Source organism: Bufo gargarizans, chromosome 1 (assembly GCF_014858855.1).
Source record: "Bufo gargarizans isolate SCDJY-AF-19 chromosome 1, ASM1485885v1, whole genome shotgun sequence".
NCBI lineage: Eukaryota > Metazoa > Chordata > Amphibia > Anura > Bufonidae > Bufo > Bufo gargarizans.
The window spans coordinates 335,567,895-335,588,896 of NC_058080.1; the positions used below are offsets into that span (position 1 = coordinate 335,567,895).

The following is a 21,002-nucleotide window of genomic DNA, read 5'->3' on the forward strand; positions in this document are numbered from 1 at the left end:
ACATCCAGAGTGTGCCCCAGAGGAACTTGTGTCTACCTCTCCTTCACTGCCGCATGCCTGCCCAGGGTTCTCCTCTAAAAAGTGAGTAACCCTCAATTACCCATAACCGTGACCTCACTATACCTTGCAGGTCTGGCGTGCTGCACTTTTATCTGCTCATTGTATGGGATATTGAGGGAATAACACACACCTGGCCATGGAACAGCCAAGAAGCCAATTGTCCCATTACTTTTGGTTCCTTAACAAGTGGGAGGCAGATATGCAAACTGTTGTAATTCCTACACTGTTCATCTGATTTGGATGTAAATACCCTTAAATTAAAGCTGACAGTCTGCAGTTAAAGCACATTTTGTTTGTTTCATTTCAAATCCATTGTGGTGGTGTATAGAGCCAATTTGTGTCTATATCCCAATATTTATGGACCTGACTGTATACTATATATAATATGTATATTATTTGTAGGATGGTTTGAGGTTCTTATAAGGTTGCCTGATTGGTTCCAACATGGACAATGATGGCTGGGCCATCACCAGCCCCACCCAGTAATTTATCCACCCATTCAACCACATGCAGAACCTTGGCACCAAGGAGACAACAAACTATTCGGTTGAGGAAATCTTGTTAGCAAAATATTTAATCCATCTTCCTGATTATAGAATCCCCTATAACAAATAACTGTCTGGGCCTAAAATACTATACTCCCAACTACCAGCTGGGCTGTCCACCCAGCTGTTAGGGAGAGCAGTATGCGGTAATGCTTCTATTTCTGAGACTAAACTTTCTGACCCTTGTCTCATCACCCAACTTGTCAATTTTGCTTGGAAACAAAGTAACAGGAGGGATTTTCTTGGACCACTTTCTACTCTCTGACTAGATTAACTCAGCTACCTACCTGACCCTTTTCTCCAACCTCAATTTCTACCCCATTAAGGGCTCTTTCATACAAGCAAGTTTTCCAACTGGATGCAATGCGTGTAGCAAACACATAGCATCCGCACTGAATCCTGAACCATTCATTTCAGGGGGTCTGTGTACATAAGCGTTCTTTTTCGCACATCTTTGTGTTCAGGAAAAATAAAAATCTGAGCATATTCTATATTGTGCATTTTTCACGCAGCCCAGGCTCCATAAAAGTGAATGGGGCTTGCGCGAAAAATGGAAGGCATCCGGATGCAATGAGTTTTTCGCTGATGGCTGATAGACTGTTATTCCTCAGTTTTATTGTAAGCGCGTGAAAAACGCATGCAATCAGATGGAAAAAATGCAAACACTGAACACAATCGCAGACAAAACTGACTGAACTTGTATGCAAAACCATCAGTTTTTTCCTGAATGGATTCTGACACAATCCATATTGTTTGTGTATAACTGCTTGCTTAGTGAGCAGCATACTCCTCTCAAGATTGCCCTCAGTGGTACAATTTGCTCTTCCATGTCTCTATGGAGAATTTGCAGATGGGCAACATGCCCACATATATCACAGCGGTATTCACCCAGGACCTTATCCTCCTGTTATGTATACAGGTGTGCACGGAAAAACCTCCAATCTTGCTAACAGTTATCCCAGTTACAACAGAAAACAATAATTGGGAAGTTAAAGTACTTACAGGGACAAGCTCCCTTACTCCTGTGGTTTCATTTATGGCACCTGAGACAATTAAACCCTCACAATATACAATCAAACTGCTACCACGTGTAGTATACTACGGTCTGACCTAGAGTCTTACCTAGACTCCGTATTATCAGTCTGTATATTCTACTCAGCCGTATATTTTTTCAAAAACTATTTGTAGGTGAGAAATAGATGCTACTCACTCTTCTGAAGCACAATGCGTACATTTTAATCCTTTATTGTACGTTAAAACAGATTCATGGCGTGCAGGCCTTTTTCCATGAGAAGGCTGAGTTATATCCTATCTCATAGCTTGCGACGTTTAGGGGGTCATGCCCCCAAAAACATGAGTTACAATTGAGAGGAGATCTCCAATAAGCTATAGAAGGGGAAATCAGTACAGGGATAAAGCCAGGCAGTAACAGTATGATAGATTGGGATAGTAGCGGCATCTTGGACACACAGACCTCATATCCAGCATCTACTAATCAGAAGGACACAATAATTTGAGAAAAGTCTGCACCTAGGAGCAGGTTTCAAACTGAATATTAGGGGGTCTGAAAATGAATAAAGGAATGTAAACAAGCAACTTATTTTTAGTTAACACATTTTTTCCATATCAAGTTGTAATATTTCTCAATACTAGCATTTCATTTATGACAGTAATAACATATTTCCCAATGTTACTGGTGTATTTTTTTCTACAAAAATAGGCTTAAAATGTAAACAAAACCAGACACCCCCCAAAAAAATACATTTTTATTTGAATAATGAGTAAAACGCAAGCTGAAAACTTATGAACATGGACCCATTCAAACATGTAACCAACAATAGCAACAAAAAAAAAAAAGTCTAAATTTGGCTATAAAAATGGCTATACACCGTATATATAATCTTGGTAAAGTAGAATTGGAATGGGTATTATCACATTTCTTAAAATTCCAATATGCAAAATGTATAAATATTCAGCTATAGATTTATCTAAAACAATCTTATCTTAAAGGGGTTATCGTACAATCCTCTAAATGGCTAAAAATAAAAGACGAAAAAAAAATCCTATACTCTTTCTCGCATGCTGTTCTCTGCACCACAGCTCTGGTTCTCCTTCTGCAGTTTTGTTTTCAAGGATACACTGATGATGTACAGGTATACATGTGACTACTGCAGCCAATTAATGTGCTCTGCGGTATATTGTACAAGTCCACTGAGGACAGGGATTGGCTGCAGTGGTCAAGTGCCATATACCTGCATGTCACTGATGCAGCCTTGTATACATACAACTGGAGGGCAACCAAAGCTGCAGAGCAGAAAGCGGTAATATACAGAAGTGAGAGGTAATTTTAAGATACTTTTTGTTTTCATGAATTTAATGGTATTGGGAGGGTCTTGGATAACTTAGAAAAACCCTTAATGGAAATTTGCAAAGCCACTCTGCAGTATTCACAGTTGGGTAGTTTGGTCAGCATTTGTAAGTCAAAACTTTTAGGGTCTTTTTTTCTGAAGACAGCCTTGCACAATCAGTGTAACAATAGACTTTCAGTGCTAAAAGCACCACGAAAATCTACGTAAAGAATAATACATGTGAACAGGGTTTAACAAAACAGGCCACTATGCAGCAGGTAAACTCCTATTGTCGGGCATATTTGGATGTGCACAAAGCCAGAGTAAGAAGAATGCACATTTAAAAGGGATACTGACTTAAATTTAAATTTCATAGAACCATGACACTACCACATGTCCATATTTGCACAAATTAATAATAATAATAATCGCAAATTGACCATCATGTTGATGTATAGCTACTCCATGTTCTTGCACTTCAAAACATCATGTTGATGTATAGCTACTCCATGTTCTTGAATTTCAAACCAGTTAGTCTTCGGATCTCTATATTTAGAATCATTTAGAAACTTCTTTATGTAGAAGTGGTCCATATTTTACAGATGTTCACTGAAAAATAAAGTCAAAGAAAACCTCAGATGGTTAAAAAACAAACATAAAAAGTGATTTTCAATAAAAAGTGATTTCTTTCTAATGCAAAAGTAGTAACATGAAAAAGCTATATATATATTTGGCATTACAATAATTGTTGTATCATCCCGCATAATAAAGTTAACATATCATATACAATATACTGCATGGTAATTTACTATTTTTCCCCATCTCACATTTATCAAAAAACTGAATGGGACCAATAAAAACTATAGCCTGCACCGTAAAAAAAAAAAAAACTGGTGTCTCGATGGAAAAATATAAATGTTATGGGTGTTAGTATATGGTGACGCAAAATACAAATGGTTTTGAATAAAAAAGTGCTTTATGATGCAGTAGTAAAATATTAAAAACAATATAAATTTGGTATCGAAATGTTATCAACCTGCAAAATATCATTACCATTTCACATATCTCACAGTAAACCCCATAAAAGATAATAAAAAATACAGAATTGCAGGTTTTGTCCACCTGACCTACCCAAAAAATTACATTAAAATTGATAAAAAAGTAAAATTTACACCAAAATGGTACCAATAAAAACTGCAGCTTGTCCTACAAAAAACAATGCCTCACACAGCTCAGTCAACAAAAAAATAAACAAGGTATGGCTCAGGTATGGCTCTTAAAGGGAATCTGCCACCAGTGTCCTCTCTATCCAACGGTTTGCATAGACACACTGTAAGATCCTCACCTGTCTCGCACTCCGGTGTGACCAAAAAGGGTCCACATGGAGAGGAGGGACAGGTTACACGTGTCTCCACTGATACACCAGATCCGACTCCATTGAGAACCGACGCGGGAATCAGTTTGTGTGTGCGCCAGAGGGGAAGACCGCCGGGGTCTCGGGGACAGGTTGGTCGAGCTAGTGGCAGTACGCCACGGCCGGGCTCGTCTACGGCACCTCTTGCAGATTCCACTTCGGTATCCATATCGACTCGCTCGCGTACACTCGCCGAGCCTGTCGGAGGATGTGTGGTCGCGTATACGTGCTTCTTATGCGCTTTGCCGACCTGTGATGAGAATAGCACCTGGCCACAAATTCAATAGTAGATTAGGGGGGCCGGTGTTGGGTTATTGCCAATGACCGGCCAAGGTTGTGTACACAGGGGTAGGGCAGTTCATAACCTATGTGGAGTGGACACTTGGCGCCCTGGGATTTGTTAGCAGGCACATAAAAGGTGATTTCCCCGGTTGGTCACTGCGCACTGTTATCCTTCCCTATCCAGATACAGGTCATACTACTTGTGCTAGTGACTGAAGGTTGTCTGGACTCCGTCCTTTCCAGTGGGACCCAGGATCCGAAATTTCCCATGACGCATCCTTTCGTCTGGCAAGTGTGCAGAGCGATTTAAAGCATGGATTGGGACTTTCCTGGCTTCCCTTCGTTTTGTTATTCCTGTTATTTGTTACAAGTTTTCCTGGACTTTGTTTACATTCTTTTGAATAAAACCCCTTGCTTCATCTACACTGGTCTGTTTTGTTGGTGCCTTGCATTACAGAACAGTGGGCCCAACCAACAGGTGCCATGGAAAAAATCCAGCAGCATCTAACTGAATTAACAGGAGCAGTTAATCTGTTTCAACAACGCCCTAATGTGCCGTCAGTCACTGCAGCTCAGATCCAGGAGCAACTGTCTAACGTGATGGAGGAGGTTCAGCAGCTGCTCCAAGGAGCCTCCACGTTACCCCTCACTGTCGCAAGACACTAAACTAAGCTTAAGATTCCTCTGCCTGACTCCTTCACAGGAGATAGGGATTCCTGTCTTTTTTATATTTTGGCCACGACTGTAGAGTACCTAGAGAGTGCCAAGAGACTCAATTCCCGACAAGCCCGGTCAGCATTGTTCTTCACCCGCTTAAATTTTTGTCTTACTTATAAGCCGGGTTCTAAAAACGTCCTGTCCCGCTACTTTCCTGAGGCCGCTTCCGTCCTGGGCTCTGAGCCAGAGACTATTCTTACGACTACATTTTTTCTAGCCACCCTAGGGGCTACAGAGTTAATGGAGGACTTGTCCAACTGGTTTTTCATAAAATGTAAAGACCCTTGTCCGTGAAAATGAAAAATTGCATATTTTACATGAAATTTTCACAAAGGGTAACAGGAGAAAATGCACCCCATAATTTGTTACTCATTTCCTCCTGTCCTGAATGTGGCAACACCCCATATTTGTTCTTATACTGATATATAGGCACACCACAGAGATCAGAAGGGAAGGAGCACCATATGGCTTTTAGAGGGCGGATTTCACTAGAATAATTTTCAGGTGCCATATTGCATTTGAAGACCTCCTGAGGCACCCTTACAGTGGAAACCTTCAAACAGTGACCTCATTTTGAAGTGGTGTAGTGAGCACTTTGACCCAACAGGCAATCATAGAATGTAGAAACGCAAAAATTACCTATTTTACAAGAAAATTATGCTTTAAATCCAAATGTTTTATTTTCACAAGGGGTAACAGGAGTAAATGCACTGTTTGTTACCAATTTTTTTTGTATGGCAACACCTCAAATGTGCTTATATCCTACTGTATAGGCGCACAGCAGGGTTCAGAAGGTAAACTGCAATATATTAATTTTGCAGGCCAGAATTTGCAGACATGGATTCCATTTTGGAAACCACGCCCCTGTAGGAACATTTTAAGGGGGGACCAAACAGACAATTCAGAAGAATTCAGAAACACTTGTCATAGAATTTAGAAGCACATGGCAGTGATTATTACCGTATTTTTCACCCTATAGGACGCACCGGCCCATAAGACGCACCTAGGTTTTTGGGGAGGAAAATAAGAAAAAAAATATTTTTAACCAAAAGGTGTGCTTTTGGTGGGTTTGGAACTAATGGTGGTCTGTGGGTGGCACTATTACTGGGAATCTGTGAAGGACACTGTTATGGGGGGATCTGTGAATGACGGACACTGTTATGGGGGGGGATCTGTGGATGACGGACACTGTTATGGGGGGGATCTGTGGATGACGGACACTTATGGGGGGGATCTGTGGATGACGGACACTGTTATGGGGGGATCTGTGGATGACGGACACTGTTATGGGGGGATCTGTGGATGACGGACACTGTTATGGGGGGATCTGTGGATGACGGACACTGTTATGGGGGGATCTGTGGATGACGGACACTGTTATGGGGGGATCTGTGGATGACGGACACTGTTATGGGGGGATCTGTGGATGACGGACACTGTTATGGGGGGATCTGTGGATGACGGACACTGTTATGGGGGGGATCTGTGGATGGCACTGTTACAGGGGGGATCTGTGGATGGCACTGTTACAGGGGGGGGTCTGTGGGTGGCACTGTTACAGGGGGGGGGGATCTGTGGGTGGCACTGTTATATATGTGCCATCCACTGACCCCCCACCCCATAACAGTGCCATCCATAGCCCCCCAGCCCATAACAGTGGCATCCACAGCCCCCTAGCCCACAACAGTGGCATCCACAGACCCCCCCCCCTTAACTGTGTCATCCACGGATCAGCTCGATCGAACATGCGCCCAGCCCCAACCCCCCCCCCCCCCCCGACGCCGCCACCAGTATACTAATATTAAATGTCTTATTCAATTAAATTGTATTATATATGCCCCCTCACTACTATATTGCTAATCGTACCTTAAATCCTATTCCTAGGTGCTGTAATGCAGGCCGGGCGGCTGGCGCGTCACTCGCTGACGTCACTTGCCTGCGCCGCCTGCTTAATTCATAAAGTAGGCGGCGCAGGCACGTGACATCAAGGAGTTACGCTGCCGCCCGCCCGGCCTGCATTACAGCACCTAGGAATAGGATTTAAGGTACGATTAGCAATATGGGAGTGAGGGGGCATATATAATACAATTTAATTGAATAAGACATTTAATATTAGTAACCTGGAGCGGCGGGGCGGGGCTATAGTACATTGATTGCACCGCCCCGCCGCTATTCCCGGCCCCCAGCTCCTCCTCCCAGTCCCTCCTCCGCTCACACATCGCAGCCAGCGATGTTAAATTGTCAGCATTCGCCCCATAAGACGCAGGGGCATTCCCCCCCGATTTTTTGGGGGGGAAAAGTGCGTCTTATGGGGAGAAAAATACGGTAACAATTACACATTTAAATGAAAATAACACTTTATGTCTACATTTTTCATTTTCACAAGGGAGAACAGGAGAAACTGCACCAAACTGTTTGTTACTAATTTTCTCCTCAATATGACAGCATCCAATATGTACTGTAGTCATATCCTGCTCTATGAGCACACAACGGGGCTCAGAAGACAAACCGCAAGATATGGATTTTGCAGGCCAGAATTTGCATACATGGATTTTAGTTGCCACGTCGCATGTAAAAACAATCCTGAGGTAGATAGACAGTAGAAAACCCCAAACATTTTGAAAACGACACCCCTGTAGGAATATTAAGAGGTGGATAGAGTACTTTTGACAAAACAGGTGTTTCACAGAATTTAGACACACGTCAAAGAATTTAGAAGCACACAGCTGTGAAAATGAAAAACATTACACATTTAACAGGGAATATCACTTTAGGCCCAGATTTTTTTTTTCCCACAAGGGGTAACAGGAGAAAATGCACTCCACTATTTGTTACCCATTTCTCCTGAATATAGAGACATACCTTCTGTATAGGTGCACAGCAGGGCTCAGAAGGCAAACCACAATGTATGGACCAAAATTTGCACACATGGATTTCAGGTGCCATGTTGCATGTAAAAAAAAAAGAAATTCCTGACTAGGTCCCCAGACAGTAGTTGACCCTATTTTGGAAACTACACCCCTGTAGAAACATTTTAAGAGATGGAAAGGGCACCCTTGACCAAACACATGTTTTTAGAAATGAATGTAGTGGCTGATAAGTGTAATATCTAAGCTGTGCGAACTACATCAGAACGTAATAAGGTGGCAAATTTACAGGGTACACAAGGGATAAAATTAATAATACATGGATAAGTGGTACTTTGAAGCACAGGTTTATCAGGCGAAGTTTCACAGAGATAAATTGTGTCCTTTCGTACCCCCTTCTTCCTGATTTTGAAAAATTAGGGCCTTGATTACCACATCTAGAAACTGAAGTTATTTTTCCATCTGGCCTGCAGATCTAAATAACATACAGTGCTGTCAGTACAACAAGCAGGGCCAGAGCTTTGTAAAAAACCTTACTTTTACGCATGGTACGGTACGATTTTAGAACGTGATCTGAAAAATCAACCTATCCCATGTGCCTGTTGTAATTGGTTTGGAGGTGGTGGTTGTGATACCTTGCACAGGGGCGGCAGGAGAGCTGGTGTTCCCATGAACAGTGGTCAGTACACGGACATCCCTCTTGTCCTTGTACTTAACCACCAGCAAGTTCTCATGTAGGAGAGCCCTGCTGTTGCCCCTTCTTAGTGGTTGCCCTACCAGGGATCTAGGAAAGCCTCAGACTTTTGCGTACTGAGCCACAATCTTCAGTACCTCTGTCTGTGAAGGTTCTCATGTATCCAGGTCATGGTATATCTGTAAAGAATAAATCAAGGCAACTGGACTTACTGTAGATTTCTTGAAAACGTTTCACTCGTTCTTCCAATAGTTTGAATAGAGGCGGGGGGGGGGGGGGGTTAGACATCTGTTGTCTTTTTTTTGGGAGGTCATTATCATCCACTGACTCCAATTAGGATAATGGAATCAACACCTTTGACCCCATGCTGGGTATAATGACTTCTGACCCCATGCTGGGTATAATTACCAGATGTTGATTCAGTTACATATTTATTCCCAGAAAATTCTTGTACAGTCACTCAGAATTGAGAAAGCTCGTTGGAAGAACGAGTGAAACATTTTCAAGAAATCTACAGTAAGTCCAGTTGCCTTGATTTATTCTTTACAGATATATTCAGTACCTCTGGTGTTTAGGGACTTAAAACTGTGAAATACTTGTATAATAGGCATCCACATGGTGGTAACCCTGATCGAGCAGTGGGTGCATTAAGTCCCACACTATTTTTCCCACTAACTCCTAGGGTGGGTGGGCCGTTCTGGGGGTTTAATCCTGGTGTCTTTTGATTCATAAACCCAGATCCTGTGGGTATACCCGGAGGTACTCTTTCACAGCTTGAACATTTTAACCCTTTTGCGACCTTTGCTGCAGCAGAGGTCCGGGGTGAATGTATGTGATGAGCCATCAGTATGTGATTACTGATAACTGAGCATATATAAAACTATAACACTATTTACCACAAATATATTTTTATCATTTAAAAAACAAAACCCTTAAACTGTTAGTGCGTGCAAAAATCTAAACTAACACTAAATGAAATTGACTTTTATACTCCCACCTCTGGGACCCGCACCTACAAGGAGAACGGAGCCAGGGAGAGTTGTGGCTGGAGGACCCTGAGTTTCCCGGGGTCCGTCCACCACCAGATGTAGCTCCCCGCTTCTCCCATTGAAGTGAATGGGAGCACACCGCACATGCGCGACCACCGCTCCCATTCATTTCGGCGGCTCCATAGAAATGAATAGAGGGCGGCTGCGCATGCGCAGTGCAAAGCAGTAATCAAAGCAAAAGGTGGCTACTTTGAAGAACCTAGAATATGACATATTGTTTCACACTTTTTTTATGTATATAATTCCACATGTGTTAATTCATAGTTTTGATGCCTTCAGTGTGAATCTACCATTTTCATAGTCCTGAAAATAAAGAAAACTCTTTGAATGAGAAGGTGTGTCCAAACTTTTGGTCTGTACTGTATATTTATATATATCACTAACTGATGATCAGTAATTGATGGTATTTACCGAAGAACAGTGAGTGGAGGATGCATGCAAGCAGCTGTTTATTATTTATTTCAGGGGAGCAGTACACTGTAATATTTATTTCTGGGGCGCAGTGCAATGTATAAATTTTTAGAGGCACTGTGCAATGTATTATTAATATACAGGGTGTAATGTATTATTTATTCTAGGGGTCCTTTGTAACATTAGTCTTGGAAATGCCATATATTGTGTTCCCGGCAATAAAGACTTTCCAGTATTAGTTATAAGTATTTCAGCCTTTCATTCATTTTTTTCCCCTCTCCCATGTAAAAGGGTTATAAAGGAAGCGTGGGTGATTTTGACTACCAGCATGAGTGGAGCTTGCCTGGGAGGAGGGCTAAAAGATTTTATTGTCAAGGCCCCCACAACAGTGTTATACAATGACACTATATCCAGTGACATGACATACAGTATATAAGTGTAGGAAACGGATGGAGTGGCTTGTGGGCCTAGTGTGAGAGAGAGATCTTTACAAACAACATTAGTGGGGTTTGCATGGGAGGTGGGGGTTGCTTTGTTTGTGGCAAAGCAGTGAGGGGGGGCTGGACACAGAAAAAAGTGGAGCTTGGGTGCAACAAGAGCAATAGTGGAGCTTGCATTGCATTAAAGGCCTAATTTGCATATTAACAGAAAGCATCATAACTCAGGTACAGTTTCAACTCAACACAAGAAAACTGATTTTACCCAGGTGAACCACAGCTATGTGTCAGTTTCTGAGCCCAGCCCTGTCCCCAAACAGCAGTTTATAATCACATTTGGGGTATTTCAGTACTTGGGAGGAATTTCATAGCAGATTTCACTCTGAGTCTAATCTGCAGTTTTTCTGCATCAAAATCAACACAAATGGTGGGGTTTTTTCAGCCAGTCAGTCACTTTTGGGATTTTTTTCCCCTTTTTTCATTCAAAGAGCTATAATTTCTTTTTATTTTTCCATCGATGTAGCCTCACGAGGGCTTGTTTTTTGCAGTACAACTTTTTGTTTTTTTACAACATAATTTTTGGGTTCGCATAACTTACTGGTCAACTTTTATTAACTCATTCTGGAGGGGGGGGGTAATCATAAAAAAATAAAATAAACAGCAGCAATCCCGACACAGTTTTAATGTAAATTTTGCAACATTCACTTCCAGCACACATAAAATTCTAACTTTATTCTCTGGGTCAGTATGATTACAGCAATATCAAACATACAGTGGATATAAAAAGTCTACACACCCCTGTTAAAATGTCAGGTTTCTGTGGTGTAAAAATATGAGACAAAGATAAATTATTTCAGAGCTTTTTCTAATTTTAATGTGACCTATAAACTGTACAACGCAATTGAAAAACAAACTAAAATCTTTTAGGTATAGGGAAGAAAATTTTTAAAATAAAATAATATGGTTGCATAATTTGTTGAATAATTTGTTGAAGCACCTTTTGATTTTATTACAGCACTCTATCAGCATGGCACATTTTGACTTGGCAAGATTTACCCACTCTTCTTTGCAAAAACACTCCAAATCTGTCAGAATGTGAGGGCATCTCCTGTGCATAGCCCTCTTCAGATCAGATCACCCCACAGATTTTCAAATCGGATTCAGGTCTGGGCTCTGGCTGGGCCATCCCAAAACTTTAATCTTCTTCTGGTGAAGCCATTCCTTTGTTGATTTGGATGTATGCTTTGGGTCGTTGTCATACTGAAAGATGAAGTTCCCTTTATGTTCAGCTTTCTAGCAGAAGCCTGAAGGTTTTGTGCCACTATTGACTGGTATTTGGAACTGTTCGTAATTCCCTCTATGGCCCCAGTTCCAGCTGAAGAAAAACAGCCCCAAAGCATGCTACCACCACCATGCTTCACTGTGGGTATGGTGTTCTTTAGGTGATTTGCAGTGTTGTTTTTGGGCCAAACATATCTTTTGGAATTATGGCCAAAAAGTTAAACTTTGGTTTCTTCAGACCATAACACCTTTTACCACATGCTTTTGGGAGACTTCAGATGTGTTTTTGCAAAATGTAGCCTGGCTTGGATGTTTTTCTTCATAAGAAAAAGCTTCCGTCTTGCCACTCTACCCCATAGCCCAGACATATGAAGAATATGGGAAATTGTTGTCACATGTACCACACAGCCAATACTTGCCAGATATTCTTGCAGCTCCATTAATGTTGCTGTAGGCCTCTTGGTAGCCTCCCAGACCAGTTTTCTTCTCGTATTTTCATCAATTTTGTAGGGACGTCCGGTTCTTGGTAAAACAAACAGAATGGTAGAGCAGCACAACCGAACCTCTTGACCAAAACCGGAATGCAACAGCCGTGATGGGACCGCAGATCCACAGCAGTCAAGGCTTGACAAAGGCTACTGCGCAGACGAAATGTCATACTTTCTTTGTGTGTGCACTCAAGGCTTCCAATAAAAGATGCACTGGATATGCTGCTGTGACTTCCATTCCTCATTGCAGTTCTTGGTAATGTCACGGTTGTACCATATTTCTCCACTGTATTCCATGGTATATCTAATGCCTTGGAAATTCTTTTGTACCCTTCTGCTGACTGATACCCATTAACAATGTGGGGCAAAACAAGTAGGCAGGTACAACACAGGTAGGCATGGCCTGCAATACCATAGCACAGCACAAAAGATGAAAACTACTGACTGGTAATTGGATTTTCTATATTTCTATATATCTTTACCCCTTTACCTTCTCCAATCGCTTCCCCAATTAGTAACATAGGACACAGATTTGATGCAGATAGATATATATATATATATATACACATACATACATACATACAGTGGGATGCGAAAGTTTAGGCAACCTTGTTAATCGTCATGATTTTCTTGTATAAATAATTTGTTGTTACAATAAAAAATGTCAGTTAAATATATCATATAGGAGACACACACTGATATTTGAGAAGTCAAATGAAGTTTATTGGATTTACAGAAAGTGTGCTATAATTGTTTAAACAAAATTAGGCAGGTGCATAAATTTGGGCACCACAAAAAATAAATGAAATCAATATTTAGTAGATCCTCCTTTTGCAGAAATTGCAGCCTCTAAATCAGGGGTGCACAACCTGCGGCCCGGGGGCCACATGCGGCCCTTGATACCATTCTGTGCGGCCCCCAACCATCTGGTAACAGACATGTATGCATATGTCTTGTGGCTGCTCACATGTATTTTTCATGCATTTCTTCCATTAGATGGGAGTCCTGGAAGTGTAACTAGACATTAACCACCTCCCGACCGCCGTACGCGTATATGCGTCCGGGAGGTGGTTGTTTTACTCCTCCTGGACACATATACGCGTCCTCTCGCGAGACGCGAGATTTCCTGTGAACGCGCGCGCGCTCACAGGAACAGAAGGTAAGCGAGTGGATCTCCAGCCTGCCAGCGGCGATCGCTCGCTGGCAGGCTGGAGATCCGAATTTTTTAACCCCTAACAGGTATATTAGACGCTGTTTTCATAACAGCGTCTAATATACCTCCTACCTGGTCCTCTGGTGGTCCCTTTTATTAGGATCGACCACCAGAGGACTCAGGTAGGTCAGTACAGTCCCACCAAACACTACACTACACTACACTACACCCCCCCCCCCCCCCCCCGGTCACTTATTAACCCCTTATAAACCCCTGATCACCCCATATAAACTCCCTGATCACCCCCCTGTCATTGATCACCGCCCTGTCATTGATCACCCCCCTGTCAGGCTCCGTTCAGACGTCCGCATGATTTTTACGGATCCGATCCATGTATCCATGGATCCGTAAAAATCATGCGGACGTCTGAATGGAGCCTTACAGGGGGGTGATCAATGACAGGCGGGTGATCACCCATATACACTCCCTGATCACCCCCTGTTATTGATCACCGCCCTGTCAGGCTCCATTCAGACGTCCGCATGATTTTTACGGATCCGATCCATGTATCCATGGATCCGTAAAAATCATGCGGATGTCTGAATGGAGCCTTACAGGGGGGGTGATCAGTGACAGGGGGGTGATCACCCTGATTACCCTGATCACCCGCCTGTCATTGATAACCCCCCTGTCAGGCTCCATTCAGACGTCCGCATGCGTTCTGTGGATCCGATCCATGTATCCATGGATCCGTAAAAAATCATGCGGATGTCTGAATGGAGCCTTACAGGGGGGGTGATCAGTGACAGGGGGGTGATCACCCTGATTACCCTGATCACCCCCTGTCATTGATAACCCCCCTGTAAGGCTCCATTCAGACGTCCGCATGCGTTCTGTGGATCCGATCCATGTATCCATGGATCCGTAAAAAATCATGCGGATGTCTGAATGGAGCCTTACAGGGGGGGTGATCAGTGACAGGGGGGTGATCACCCTGATTACCCTGACCACCCCCTGTCATTGATAACCCCCCTGTAAGGCTCCATTCAGACGTCCGCATGCGTTCTGTGGATCCGATCCATGTATCCATGGATCCGTAAAAAATCATGCGGATGTCTGAATGGAGCCTTACAGGGGGGGGTGATCAGTGACAGGGGGGTGATCACCCTGATTACCCTGATCACCCCCTGTCATTGATAACCCCCCTGTAAGGCTCCATTCAGACGTCCGTATGCGTTCTGTGGATCCGATCCATGTATCCATGGATCCGTAAAAAATCATGCGGATGTCTGAATGGAGCCTTACAGGGGGGGTGATCAGTGACAGGGGGGTGATCACCCTGATTACCCTGATCACCCCCTGTCATTGATAACCCCCCTGTAAGGCTCCATTCAGACGTCCGCATGCGTTCTGTGGATCCGATCCATGTATCCATGGATCCGTAAAAAATCATGCGGATGTCTGAATGGAGCCTTACAGGGGGGGTGATCAGTGACAGGGGGGTGATCACCCTGATTACCCTGATCACCCCCTGTCATTGATAACCCCCCTGTAAGGCTCCATTCAGACGTCCGCATGCGTTCTGTAGATCCGATCCATGTATCCATGTGATCACCCCCCTGTCATTGATCACCCCCCTGTCATTGATCACTCCCCCCCTGGTAAGGCTCCATTCAGCCATTTTTTTTGGCACAAGTTAGCAGACATTTTTTGTTTGTTTTTGTTTTTTCTTACAAAGTCTCATATTCCACTAACTTGTGTCAAAAAATAAAATCTCCCATGAACTCACCATACCCCTCACGGAATCCAAATGCGTAAACATTTTTAGACATTTATATTCCAGACTTCTCACGCTTTAGGGCCCCTAAAAAGCCAGGGCAGTATAAATACCCCACATGTGACCCCATTTCGGAAAGAAGACACCCCAAGGTATTCCGTGAGGGGCATATTGAGTCCATGAAAGATTGAAATTTTTGTCCTAAGTTAGCGGAAAGTGAGACTTTGTGAGAAAAAAAACAAAAAAAATCAATATCCGCTAACTTATGCAAAAAAAATAAAAATTCTAGGAACTCGCCAGGCCCCTCATTGAATACCTTGGGGTGTCTTCTTTCCAAAGTGGGGTCACATGTGGGGTATTTATACTGCCCTGGCTTTTTAGGGGCCCGAAAGTGTGAGAAGAAGTCTGGGATCCAAATGTCTAAAAATGCCCTCCTAAAAGGAATTTGGGCCCCTTTGCGCATCTAGGCTGCAAAAAAGTGTGACACATCTGGTATCGCCGTACTCAGGAGAAGTTGGGGAATGTGTTTTGGGGTGTCATTTTACATATACCCATGCTGGGTGAGAAAAATATCTTGGTCAAATGCCAACTTTGTATAAAAAAATGGGAAAAGTTGTCTTTTGCCAAGATATTTCTCTCACCCAGCATGGGTATATGTAAAATGACCCCCCAAAACACATTGCCCAACTTCTCCTGAGTACGGCGATACCACATGTGTGACACTTTTTTGCTGCCAAGGTGGGCAAAGGGGCGCATATTCCAAAGTGCACCTTTCGGATTTCACCGGTCATTTCTTACACATTTTGATTGCAAAGTTCTTCTCACACATTTGGGCCCCTAAATTGCCAGGGCAGTATAACTACCCCACAAGTGACCCCATTTTGGAAAGAAGACACCCCAAGGTAATCTGTGAGGGGCATGGTGAGTTCCTAGAATTTTTTATTTTTTGTCGCAAGTTAGTGGAATATGAGACTTTGTAAGAAAAAAAAAAAAATCATCATCATTTTCCGCTAACTTGTGACAAAAAATAAAAAGTTCTATGAACTCACTATGCCCATCAGCGAATACCTTAGGGTGTCTACTTTCCGAAATGGGGTCATTTGTGGGGTAGTTATACTGTTTGGGCATTGTAGAACCTCAGGAAACATGACAGGTGCTCAGAAAATCAGAGCCATTTCAAAAAGCGGAAATTCACATTTTTGTACCATAGTTTGTAAATGCTATAACTTTTACCCAAACCATTTTTTTTTTTGCCCAAACATTTTTTTTTTTATCAAAGACATGTAGAACTATAAATTTAGCGCAAAATTTATATATGGATGTCGTTTTTTTTGCAAAATTTCACAGCTGAAAGTGAAAAATGTCATTTTTTTGCAAAAAAATCGTTACATTTTGATTAATAACAAAAAAAGTAAAAATGTCAGCAGCAATAAAATACCACCAAATGAAAGCTCTATTAGTGAGAAGAAAAGGAGGTAAAATTCATTTGGGTGGTAAGTTGCATGACCGAGCAATAAACGGTGAAAGGAGTGTAGTGCCGAAGTGTAAAAAGTGGCCTGGTCATGAAGGGGGTTTCACCTAGCGGGGCTGAAGTGGTTAATGGTATATAATGTGTGTTCAATATGCCATAAGTACAATATTTCAGTTGTTAATACACCTTTAAATTTTCATTTCGGCCCTCGTCATTGGTTCAGTCTGGCAATGTGGCCCCCAACCAGGAAACGTTGTGCACCCCTGCTCTAAATGCTTCCTGTAGGTTCCAATGAGAGTCTGGATTCTGGTTGAAGGTATTTTGGACCATTCCTCTTTACAAAACATCTTTAGTTCATTCAGGTTTGATGGCTTCTGAGCATGGACAGCTCTCTTTAAGTCACACCACAGATTTTCAATTATATTCAGGTCTGGGGACTGAGATGGCCATTCCAGAACGTTGTACTTGTTCCTCTGCATAAATGCCTTAGTGGATTTTGAGCAGTGTTTAGGGTAGTTGTCTTGTTGAAAGATCCAGCCCCGGCGCAGCTTCAGCTTTGTCACCGATTCCTGTACATTGGTCTCCAGAATCTGCTGATACTGAGTGGAATCCATGCGTCCCTTAACTTTGACAAGATTCCCAGTCCCTGCACTGGCCCCACAGCATGATGGAACCACCACCATATTTTACTGTAGGTAGCAGGTGTTTTTCTTGGAATGCTGTGTTATTTTTCCTCCATGCATAACGCCCCTTGTTATGGCCAAATAACTCAATTTTAGTTTCACCAGTCCACAGCACCTTATTCCAAAATGAAGCTGGCTTGTCCAAATGTGCTTTAGCCCACCTCAAGCGGCACTTTTGGTGCTGTGGGCAGAGAAAAGGCTTCCTCTGCATCACTCTCGCATACAGCATCTCCTTATGTAAAGTGCGCCGAATGGTTGAACGATGCACAGTGACTATCTGCAGCAAGATGATGTTGTAGGTCTTCGGTGCTGGTCTGTGGGTTGACTGACTGAGATTTTTCTTGGTCTGCCACTTCGAGCCTTAATTTGAACTGAGCCTGTGATCTTCCATTTCCTCAATATGTTCCTAACTGTGGAAACAGACAGCTGAAATCTCTGAGACAGCTTTCTGTATCCTTCCCCTAAACCATGATGGTGAACAATCTTTGGCTTCAGGTCATCTGAGAGTTGTTTTGAAACCCCCATGTTGCTACTCTTCAGAGAAAATTAAAAGAGGAGGGAAACTTACAATTGACCCCCTTAAATATTCTTTCTCATAATTGGATTCACCTGTGTATGTAGGTCAGGGGTCACTGAGCTTACCAAGCCAATTTGAGTTCCAATAATTAGTTCTAAAGGTTTTGGAATCAATAAAATGACAACAGTGCCCAAATTTATGCACCTGCCTAATTTTGTTTAAACAATTATAGCACACTTTCTGTAAATCCAATAAACTTAATTTCACTTCTCAAATGTCACTGTGTGTGTCTCCTATATGATATATTTAACTGACATTTTTTATCGTAACAACCAACAATTTATACAGGAAAATCATGACGATTAACAAGGTTGCCTAAACTTTCGCATCCCACTGTGTGTGTGTGTGTGTGTGTGTGTGTGTGTGTGTGTGTGTGTGTGTATATATATACACACACACACACACACACACATAAAAATAATATAACTCACAGATATCTCCCTAGACAACGGATTTTCATGTCCAAACTGTGCATTTATTGTGGCACACGGCATAAAGAAAAACCGTCTAGGAGCTACCTAAACAAAATATATCCCTACCTCACTCGTAGAGCACAGTTCACACGTGGACATCATATGCAGCTATCCTCAGCCAACCTCAATACAGCAGCCTCCAGGCTGTGGCAATTCCAGTACCTTTTGGGGGAGTGTGGCTTAGTAGTCCTACCAACTCTGGCCATGCAACCCTTGTTCTCTAGGCGTCGCTATGTCCCCCAAACTTCTGGCTATTCAAAGGCTTGTGGCCCCTCAGTCCTCCTGACTGAAACCTCAACAGGCCTCTGTCTGCACACTTGCCAGAGTGAGACACACCCAATTGCAGAAACCAGAATGGAATCCCTGGACATGAGCATGCCCTAAGTCCAGGACTGGAGCATGGGGAACAGGCACCCACCCAACACATTGCCTGTTACCAGTAAAAGCCCGTCCTGAAATGGCTGAACCAGCTACACTATCTATATGGTGTCCCCCAACTATTTTAGTGGACACCTGGACTAGGGCTTTTACTCCACCAAGGCCGGGCTCCTTGGTGACACGCTCCTGGTGCAAACAACACCCCTTTTATCATGCTTCACTGCGACTTTACTGCACACCTCAATGTTCACATGGCCACATAACCCCCCTCTGTTCAAACCTGTGGGGGTGAACACATGTACAAACCGGATGCTAGTGATAGGGCATCCGCCAGGGGCGTTGCTAGGGTCTCAAAAGATCCGGGGCACAAGCCCCAATAAATATGCCCCCCCCCGCCGCACTATGCTGTACTTGCTATACAGCGGCACTTACCTGTCACATCCAGGGCCTCCAGGTGACGTCTCCTCTCTGTCATCATCTTCTCGGTCTGGACAACTTCTCTCAGCCGCCTCGACTCTGCAGAGTGTGACACACAGACATCTTAGCGTCCTCACTTTCTATCATTATCGCCCAACTGGAGTCCCCACAGTGTTATCCTGCTGCTTTCTATGCCAAAACCTCAACCCCCCCCCCCCTCATACCCCCAAATACTATCCTAAAGAAACATTACTGCCCCCCATAGTAATAGTGCTCCTCATAGTCCCACCAATAGTAATTCCCTTCTAGAATGCCCTCATTAGTAACACTGCCCCAACCGTGATAATGCTCCTCAACAATGCCCTCCCATATTAATAATACCCTCACAGAGTCCCTAGTAGAAATAAGGCCCCCTATTGTTCCCCCAGTGGCAATAAAGCTCCCTACAGACCCCACAGTAGTAATAAGGCCCCCATAGTGCGCTTAGTAGAAATAAGGCAGATCTACAAGACCCTCCTATAGAGCCCCCAGTAGTAATAAGAACGCCTATAATGTCCCCTGGATTTGCAGTGCCCCCTGCAGTTATAATCCTCCCTCCACCATACAGTCCCATGTAAATAACATCACCTCTTCCCCAGCCGCCTCCAACGCACAATCCCATGTAAACATCACCCCCTAAGGCTACTTTCACACTTGCGTTCATGTACTTGTACAGGACGGATCCGCACCGATATAATACAAACGAATGCATCCGTTCAGGACCAATTTGTTTGTATTAGATTTTAATTTCTAAGTCCCAATACGGATCCGTCCTGACTTACATTGAAAGTCAATGGGGGACGGATCCATTTACAATTGCACCATTTTGTGTCAATGCAAAGGGATCCGTCCCCATTGACTTACATTGTCAGGACGGATGCGTTTGGCTCCGCAAGGCCATGCGGACACAAAAAGCGCTGCTTGCAGCATTTTGAGGTCCGCCTCCAAAATGGAACCGGGGACCGCACGGAGCCGAACGAATGCATTCTGAATGGATCCGCATCCATTCAGAATGCATTGGGGTTAAACTGATGCATTTGGGGCTGCTTGTGAGAGACCTGAAACGGATCTCACAAGCGGATCACCAAACGCAAGTGTGAACGGACCCTAAACATTAAGTCCCATTTACATAAACATCATTCCCCCCCACCAATCACTTTCAACATACAGTCCCATGTAAATAACATCCCTCCCTCCCCCAGCCACCTCAAGCACACAGTTCCATGTCAATAACATCCCTCCCTTCAGCCCTAAAATACATCCCAGTTAAATAACTACAACTCCCAGCATTTCTCTACCTCTCCCTTCACTTACCTCGCCTGTACAGACATCACTATTAGGCTCCTTCTCCTCTTGACTCCGGTCCAATCCTGAACTGGGAAGAGGCGAAAGACCTTTGGTGACATCACAGGCCATGTGATCAGCAAAACAGGCTGTGATA

General features: G+C 43.2%; 1 protein-coding gene across 1 annotated transcript in view; it reads right to left on the reverse strand.

Moving 5' to 3' along the window:
* Nucleotides 1-1,884: 1,884 nt before the first annotated feature.
* HMG20B (high mobility group 20B) overlaps nt 1,885-21,002 on the reverse strand; it is a 448,306-nt gene continuing 429,188 nt past the window's right edge. The window contains exon 11 of the mRNA XM_044306263.1: nt 1,885-3,562. Within this exon, the coding sequence (XP_044162198.1) occupies nt 3,550-3,562 (13 nt within the window). The 3' untranslated portion in view covers nt 1,885-3,549. The remainder of the gene's footprint in view (nt 3,563-21,002) is intronic.